General features: G+C 35.6%; 1 protein-coding gene across 1 annotated transcript; it reads left to right on the forward strand.

The window, feature by feature from the left end:
- Nucleotides 1-1449: 1449 nt before the first annotated feature.
- On the forward strand, nucleotides 1450-4906 carry LOC137730850 (FCS-Like Zinc finger 14-like). The gene is made up of 2 exons (XM_068469839.1): nucleotides 1450-2132; nucleotides 4523-4906. The coding sequence occupies exons 1-2, from the start codon at nucleotides 1582-1584 to the stop codon at nucleotides 4680-4682; spliced, it is 711 nt and encodes a 236-aa protein (XP_068325940.1). The 5' UTR covers nucleotides 1450-1581; the 3' UTR covers nucleotides 4683-4906.
- Nucleotides 4907-9873: the final 4967 nt, after the last annotated feature.

Here is a 9873-nt window from a genome sequence, read left to right on the forward strand (position 1 = left end):
AATCTCTTAGCATTAAAATCTTAGGAAAACTAATGAAATAGTTTGAAAACTAATGAAATAGTTTGAAAACTTTGAATTTTAATAATAAGGACAAAATAAAGGCTAAAGTGAATAGTACTAGGATTGACTTTTTAGTGTAAACATGTGGTTTTTCGTTAAGGTGAACAGTACCGTGGACTTTTTGTTAAAACTCTCTAAAATCTTTAATTTGATTTGATACGTTTCCTTCTAACATAAAAGCCAATTCAAAGTACAAGTTTTCCTAAAGTAAAAAATAATGCTTGGTAGGCCAAATTATCCAACGTGTCATTCATAAGAGATAGAGTGGTATTAACTTATAATTACCACTAGAGATATTTAAAATTTAGAAATCAATAATTGCTACAAATAAGAATAGTCAAGAAAAAGTAACATTTGTTCTTCTCTCTTTTTATTTTTTTAAAGAAAATTGGATTATTTCGAATGATTACTTAATTTAGATTTGGTCAATTAATTAAAAATTCATCAAATTGAAATTTGATTTCGACAAAATGTAAAGCATTAGTCCTTCTATTGTAACGTTGTGTATTATTTAAGAAAAAGAAAACGAGAGTCGTATTCTCAGTAGTTAAATAACCTTTTGAACCTTCAACTAAAGGTCATTGATTTTAAAAATTTTATCAAATAATGTTGTCGCTTAACTTGGTAAAACAATACTTTCAAAAAAAACCAAAAAAACCAAACAGGACGAAACTCATTTTTGAAGTAACTCACTCACAAATATTATGGACTGTTTGGTAAACAACAAATATACAAGTAGTCATTTTGAATTTCGTTTCTGTGCGGACACAAATGAAAAAGTTTCAAAAGAATCTAACAACTCAAGGGCCATAATTCATTAACCAAAACATGGAGGGGGCAATTTAACAGAAAAAGGAAACAATAAGGAAAGTGACAACCACCAATTATTACATACTGTGGAAGTCCGCGGTCAATTATTTCTGTAATGTTTGCCCAAAAAAACAAAGGAAAATTATTGTTTCTGTATTATTTCGCAAAATTAATAAAAAAATTAAATTTATTAGAGCAAAGTGTTTATATTTGCCCTTTCCTCTGAAACCACGGAGGCGTTAGAGAAGACCAGAGAGAAGAGACCTGAAAGGTGATCTTCCTCTGCATCTGTCTCTCTCCCTCTCTTTCTCTCTCTAGAGACACTCAAGTTTTTAGATTTGAGAGAGAGAGAGATAGGAAGTACTTCTCACCAAAGCTGCACTGAATTTGGCAAAATATATATAAAAAAAAAATCCCTTTCCCACTTGCTGGATAATCCATTGCTTCTACTTCACTCCCTCTAAGTTTTGCAGAAAACCTTTATCTCTCTCTCTCTCCCTCTCTCTCTCTCTCTCTCTCTCTCTCTGTGTTAAGATCTCCAATCTTTCCTGGTTTCCTAAAGAGTCAAGAAAAACCCTTTTCTCTGCACTCGGTCTTCCTCTGCTTTTTTGACAATCCCACCTTTAATTCAGCTAAAAAAAATCACAAATCATTCAATTTAGCAAAAATAAGGGAATCTGAACATAACCCAGTTGCAGATTTTCCCGGAAAATGGAGAACATTTCCGGGAAAAAGCGACCCACAATCAGTCTCTCACTTTTTACTACTTTTTCCGAGTCAATTTCCTCTGACAAGTCCCCCAATTCAATCAAATCCCCCCGAAATTTCCAAGAGGGGGTTGTTGGGCTTGGAATAGTGGCTGCCATGACTGATTTGGGCAACCCCAATGAAGTGGCTTTGTCTGACAAGTCGCCTAGGTCGAGCCCAATCCCCATAGTCTCTGCAGCTAAGCCTGCAGCTAATTTCAGAGGTGGATTTTGTGTGGAGAGGGCAGGGGCTGTGGTGGATGAATTGTCCGAGAGCTATACATGTGTGATTTCGCATTTCGGAAACAATTTGACATCGAAAAAGGTTTATTTCGATGATGAGCTGAGTGGGGTTGTGGATGATCCTAATGGTGGTGTGGTGGTGACCTCTGGGGTGTTCTATGTTTCTCCACTGAGTGTTGGTGAAGTGGGAAGAGAGTTTTGGGCCTCGGATTTTCTCAGTAGTTGTTATCTTTGCAAGAAGCAGCTTCATGGGCTGGACATTTTCATGTACAGGTAAAAGAAAAACAAAAGTCATACATACATACAAACATATATACTTACATACATATGTATTTAAGTTCTCTTGATGTATTGTTATGAATTAAATCCCTTTTGATTATTCATTTCGGTGAAGCATGATTTAGGAAATTGTGGATTTTGAACCATGTTGATGGTTTTGATTACGGGCTAATGTTTGGCATATTGATTATGTTGTCTTAGTGGGAGATTGTGTTTTGAATGGATTTGAACTTAGGCTGATGGTTGTTTTATGAACATGGATGAATTGACCAATTCTTGGAGATGTATGATGCATCGGTTTTGTTCAAGTTTACAAGTAGATTTTAAGTTCAAGAATGATACCGTAGATGCTGAACAAACTGGCCAATCCTTTACATAATTTTTGGTCTATGGTAAGCTGTCGGTCTAGGCAGGAGGATGTTACTCATGGATCTGCATCAGCAGCTTTATCGTTTCTCCCCATATTAGTAATCTTTTCTTTTGAGTAGAGGGTTACCTTTCATGGCATGATTTTGAGGTTTAACTGTTTTAAGTTATGGTTTGTCCTTGAATGGTACTTGAATGACTTTATTCCCGTATTAGGTCATCTCCTTTGGTCCTTTACGTTGTGTGCTTGAATTCATGCAGAAGATGTTCAAATATTGTTTTCCTTTTGAGAACAATTTTAGGTTTTAAGTATTATTTCAGAATGTTACTGGAAATCCTTATGTGATTGTTGTGTTCTCTCTATTGTCCTCGACGAAATGTACAGCTTGATTAAGCTGATATTCCACTTCTGGCGTTGTCGTTGTGCCAACTTGCTAATAGTACTCTCAGTAAGCTTTTGAAGGGTAAGATACAAGTATGCCAGGCAAAGTAATTTAAGTCGGTCATTCTCTGTTGGACTTATGTACTCTAGCATCAATAAGTAGCTTGTGGATTGGTTTTCGCTCTCAAGTCCTTAACTTAGGTTCTCATTGATTGTATTGAAACCGATTCATTTTCAGAAAATTAAGCAAAATCATTAGTGACAATGTCTTAATCTTGTGAATATATCAGTATAATTATTTATGCCAGGCTGTACACCAATCATTAGTTTGTTAATTTGATGTCATTAGACTGTTGCATGCTTAAGAAGTAATGCCATGTTTGTTTTCTCTTGAGACTCATTGGAACTTGCATCTTTAGAAACTTAGGATGGAATGCCAGCTCCAAGCTGTTTCCTTAATGAACACTTGCAAGTTACATCTTTGATTGCAGTCATTTGGTTTTATAGTATTAAAGATTCCGTCGAGTTAATATGTGCGTATATATTAATTATTATAACTTTCTTACTAGTAATCCTATAAGAAAGTGGTCATTTCCTTCGGAAAAAAAATAAAAAAATTGGCCACTGCTTTTACCATGGTGTAGCATCGCCACTCTACTTAATGGATCCACCTGTTATACAAGTACCGTTCCCCTAGACCCCATGGTCCAAGAAAATTGAGGTAACCCACCGTTTGATCTTATTCCAACAGCGGAGGAGAAATTACAACAACAAAAGTTAAATGACCACCGACTGTTGGATTAAGATCAAACGTTGGGTGACCACAATTTCCTTGGACCATGTGGTCTTGGAGAACGGGTCTGCCTATTATACGTAGTGTATGGTTAAGTTTTTTGTAATAAATAAAACCATGCTAGTTACACGTACATAGCATTGAGTAGGATGGTGAAGTTGTACATTAATTGAAGGTAGTGAGCAAAGTTGTTCTCTTCTTAATCTTCTGAGCAAAAGTTGGAGAATCAGTGGCCTTTCAGTTGTGTAGCATTCATAATTTGGAGAATCGTACTAACAATTAATAATTCTACTGCTTTCTCTTATGTACTTAAATTCTTCTTTTTCCTGCACAAACGCTGTGAGAAATTGCCTTAGATGGTGTAATATCTTACGATATCTTTTGAAATTGGATGAGCCTCTATTGGAAATTTAGTTCAGAGTTCATAGAAAGCTCATCGTTGAATTATGTGTGAAAATTCTCAAAGTATTAGAATCCTGAAAGTGCAGCTTTCCGAAAGGACATACGCATTATGTTAAGAGAGAGAACACTATTGGAGAAAGATTCCAAACTCCATGCTGGTGAGATATTTTGATGCAATTATTGATGGAGAAAATTCCAGCTGGTTTTGTTTTTGTTTCAATTTCTGAGTATTTAGATCTCTTAATTGAGATATTTTACGATAGATAGCGAAAGAACTTTGTTTCGGAATTGTGGTCCTTGTTTGCTACTGCATCTGGTGTTGACTTTGTTTCTTCCGAATGGTAGGGCTATGAACTTGTCAATTTGAAAATGGGGGATGGGTCTTTGCAATATACTTGGCATCTTCCATATCCTTTGATGTAACTTAGATTCTTTCTTCAGGGGTGAGAAAGCATTTTGCAGCGCCGAGTGCCGTGACAAGCACATTCGAAGCGATGATCATAAAGAGAAGTGCAGAACCGAAGCATTGAAATCGCTTGAGTACTCGGTGTCTCCCTGCTCCAGTCCGCTCGTCTTCTTATCCGGGGTTGCTGTGGCATGAAAGTTTACCAATACCTATATTGTAAATAATAGAAGAAAGATGGGAAAGATGATCCGAATAAATTGGGACAAGGTTCAAGCAGGCACTCTATACAGTCTAAAATACTTACAACATTAAACAATATGTAATATTGAGGCCACCCCATTTTTTGGGATGATCTGCCAGTTTCTGTGAACACGATTCGGCTAAGTCTATTTATATGGTAATATTTAAGCCAGTGAAAATCCAGCCAATTTGCAGTCCATTTATTGGGCAACAGACCGTCCCTGCCAAGTTGCCAACTGAAATATCCCGTCTTGTCAACAAGCGTTTTAGAGTCAAACACGACACGGAAGAAAGTCATTGTAACGAACCAACCGAGCTACAAACTCTTTACCAATTCAAATTACTAGTCAATTCCAATCGAATTCTTTTAATCCCGAAAACCTAAAAATAACTTCTCATTCTACAAAGACTCATCCTTGCATGAATAAGACGACATGTGTTCTTCATAAAACACTAATCGACCAAGTTTTTGCTAAATTTTGACCACTAAATTTGAATCATTTAACGCTGTCACCAAATTAACAAATAAAGAATTGCATTGTAGTTATTGAGCAGCAATTAGTAAAACAATCACATTTAGACTTCGACGTCGGGAGCTAGTACATTGTGATGTTTTCTATGAATCAAGTTCAACTTAGCATCAAAAACCAAAGAAAATCAATAACAAAGAGGCAAGCGAAAACTTCATCGAGCTCCAAGTAAAATCTAGTCCTCAACCTGCCAAATAGTATTCAAATGCAATCACTAAATCAGTTGTTCAAAAAATAACAAAGTTAGACTAGAAGATGGAACCAAAAAATCAATTTTATGAGCACTCTCAAAGAATCAGATGACAATTGGTGACCATGTTGGAAATAATAAGATTCTCTATTAAATTTTGTTGTGAACATCGCATTTAAGAAAGAAAAATAGAAGACGAAAAAAAACTCAGAAATTGAAAACAAAATAACCATGACAAACAACACCAAGAATTAACGTGGTTTAGCTATATATGCCTACGTCCACAGGGCAACAACAACAATCTTTCACTATATCAATAATGAGTACAACATATAATCTTGCCAAGCCTCTAGGACTAAGACTTGACGAAAAACCTAAAAGACAAGAACAAGAAACTAGTACACTCTTATCTCTTTTATTTTCTTTTGCACGCACTTTGCCCTTCTCTCACTCTTTGACACCTTGAGTGGTACACAACTTATTGTTTTGCTCCAATTCAAAACTAGTGCAACAGCCCCTTTATATAGACATAATAAAGGTCTTTTTCAATAACGATTACTAGTCCTAATTGGAATCCAGTAATGAATCCTTCTCTAACTGAGAAACTAACTCCAATTGGGTAAGCAACTTCAATTGGGTAAACAATTAAAATTGGGTAGGCAATTTAATATGAGAAAACAATTTAAACTGGGTAAACAACTTCAATTGGGAAACCAACTCCAATTGGGTAAACAATTTAATCATCTAAGACTATAAATCTAATAGACTTAGACGACTCATCATGGTTGGAAAAACCCAACAAATTTCTCGTTAATTCTGGAAGCAGTAATTAAGCCTATGCCAAGTGAATCCTGTATATTTACTTCCTCTCGACTGCGCCAAATTATCAGCCTTCCCACCCCCACGAGGCTGTCAGCAGGACATGGCTCATATACTAACACTGCATAGAGGAGCCAACTTGAAACCACTAGGTTACTTGTGACCATGCAACTTCACTTCCTCTAATGCGAAAAAATCATCCAATATCGTGGAAGCTAACCAGACACAACAGATTGTTCATCTGATATCAGTCAACCCACATCCCCATTTTAAGAACTCATAAACCATGATACAAATGGAACACAACAGAAATATGACTCCAAATCACTGCATAAGTGGTCAGCTACGGGAAGCGCAATTTCATAGTCAAAATGAATTATTATATGAAATGCTTTATTTGCTGTTTCACAGATAAAGGCTTTGTTGTTGTTGATGTTTCACAGATAAGCTTTTTTAAAATAGAATGAAAACACCAATACCAATTATAAGATAGAGTAAGATGGGTAGTGATATGCATGTCTACTAGGAGCTTTTATAAACATCAATTACCCTTCCAAAGTTCATGTGCGTCCAATCTCCACTATTAAGCCCATCAAAGCTCTTTTCCTGCCAGTAGTGTTGATTATTTCTCTTAGTTCAAACTTCAGATATCTACCAAGCATGGAATTATAGTCGTAACTTTTTCCATTTCTTTGATTTTACTCTCCAACTACGCTCTGAGTTCACATAGCACTAAGATCTTCCATCCATAACTTTCTGCAAAATGCTCCTCTTAGAAATCTACTTTATGGCTCCATTAGGTTCCGATCGACTTACTCACTGACACACACACCCCATTATAAATAATTATATCTGCGAATGCATATTAAAAAGATTTTCTGCCTAGTTTTGTTGAAAAGAATAAATAACCAAGGCCAACATCCTTTCTATGCCTGGAAAGAGGCTTAAAAAGGGTTGAGGTTCGACCCTAAAACCAACTGGCAATAGTAGTAGCCCAACTCCTTATATAACCATGCAAAAGTCCCTTAACTTTTCGATGTAGGACAACTGCCCACATCCTCACATGCCTAGATCATAACAATGAACAATCTACATTGGTTTTTCAGTTATTCCCATTTTGTACAGACCCAAGTAACGTCACGATGTGCTGCAATTGACTCCCGAAATTCATGTCAAAAAATGTAGACTTGCTTCTTTTAATTGCACTTATGACCAAAACCCACATAGAAAATCGTTGACATTGGTAAATTGAACATATCATAATCATTTGCGATAATTTTGAAATTGTTGAGATGGGTATTGGGTAATAATCATTTCTGAAAATAATTGCGATGAAGGGGTCGGAGGCCAATGTATAAAACTATCAGAAATTCAACCAAATCACAGATACAATAGATTAGATTAAAACAACGAAATTAAAAGTAAATAAATATTAATACCTGAGCGGGATGATGATTCGGGTCTGGTGACAAAGAACGCTCAAGGTTCACAATTCTACCTTCAAGAGCATCAAACTTTTGCTTCACCTACAAAATCCCCCATAGAACAAAAAATGAAACCTTTGAAAAGGAGGAGAGAGAGAGAGAGAGACAACGAGAGTTGATGGGTTACGTACATCAGAGGAAAGAGCGAAACGGTCGACGAGAAGAGCTTTCCAGACTAGGTGAGAAATTGCAGCTCCTGTCAGCGAAAACCCAACACCGAACCAGACCAAACGAGTTCGTATCATCTTTCTTTGTGGTTTTCCTTTTAGGGCTTCGAGAATCTCTGAAATCTTACGAGCGCTATGTGTGCGCTGATCAAATGAAACGCAGCAAGGAATATGAATCTCTGAAATCCACAATCACAAAATAAAAACGGGGAATATATTTCCGAATTAAAAGAAAACCGAAAAAAAAAAAAAACCTAACCGAACTTTTTTGGTTCGGTTTCAAATTTAGAGCGTCAAAAACCAAATTGAATATTTTTACATTTTACATTTTTTGAATGTATATCTACGATGTTTCTTTTGTTAATCTTTGTTGTCAAGGTTGAAATTAAGACTATGGTTTTTTTAAGGAGCATACTTGATTCAATTAGGACGATATTCGATTGGTTATAAAAGAAAGTTTTGGGGGGTTTTGGAACTTAAAAGAACTTCTTTATTTGTTTGTTTTTGGAATGGATATGGTGATCATTTTTCTTTGCAATTGAGGTTATTGATAGAATATGTTTGGTTTATATGATCAAGTAAATGTACAACTCTATCTTTCCACTTTCCCCATTTTCTTATTATTAGTCTACCAATGCAAGCGTCTTTTCTAATTTTCATATTAAAGAAAGATCAAGTTTTATAAAATAAAAAACCGAAACCGAATCAAACAAACCAAATCGAAAAAAATCGAAAGAAAACTAAACCTAACCGAATGAAATCGAACCCACCCCCAATTACATAACGACCATTAAATACAGGATTAAATTAACTATAAAACTAAAACTTTATTAATAAACCTACACCCCAATAATCAAACTCTTATCATGCAATTTTTCTCCTACGTACTATTTTGGCTAAAACATCAAGACGCCATCATAGACAAAATAATCTCTTTTTGAGGGAAGAATAGTGATTTTGAGGATAGTAATTTTGAAGTTTTAGATTCTCTGTATAAATCGATTTATGCAACTTTTTCTCTTTGTTTGATTTCAATTATTTAGACTAGAAATATCGATTGTATTAATAAAAACTACATGAAATGAGTTCACTGTTATTTTAACATGTAAAATCCCATAATAAATTGTGATGTACATCTTGAATTTGTTTATGACAATTTATTTGTTTCATTTTCATTTTTGCCACGAGCCTTGGGGCTCTCAAACGTCTGTGCGTCATCAATAATGCTGCACACAATAGCTATGCCTAAGCAAAGGCAACGCGAATCGGCGAGAAAACAGACCACCCTTTTGAGCCCACCTCCAATTGAATTTGAACATCCTCATGATTACGATTGAAAGATCGAGTAAACCACATCCACAAACCCTAAATTGTAATCATGATAGTTGGATTTTAATCGTCAACAGAATCTCAAATTAGCTCTAGATTTCTTACTCGGTTTTCCCCCCCAAGCCCCAACACATGTTACCAAGAACGACTCAACAAAACTGATTAGGCAAACGGGGATCGAGCAATTGTGCTCCAAATTCCCAATCGGAAACCCTAACACTAACCCTAGTTTTCCCCTCATTTCGTTGTCATTGGAATTTGGTTAATCTCATTTATTAGAGAACGTGTTAAAATGTGAGGTATAACCACTTTTATATAGTGGCGTGGCTGTCCTGACAAATTACACAAATACCCTTAATTCAATAGAGAGAATCAACTGATTAATCAATTGAAGAATGAATGACCTATTCAGACGAGAAATCAATGGCCTACGCATTACAACAAATACACCAATTAGTGGAAGGACTTGAATGTTCTCTAACACTCTCCCTTAGACGTTCACAAATTGCTTAGTTGGGTAATCACAGAGACTCCATATCAATGCCTCGTCTTCATCTCTCTCAAAAATGAAAAATAAAATCCAGCAAAAAGTGAAACCTTAAAAATGGTATTAGGATTCAACCTAAA

This window comes from Pyrus communis, chromosome 4 (genome assembly GCF_963583255.1).
Source record: "Pyrus communis chromosome 4, drPyrComm1.1, whole genome shotgun sequence".
NCBI lineage: Eukaryota > Viridiplantae > Streptophyta > Magnoliopsida > Rosales > Rosaceae > Pyrus > Pyrus communis.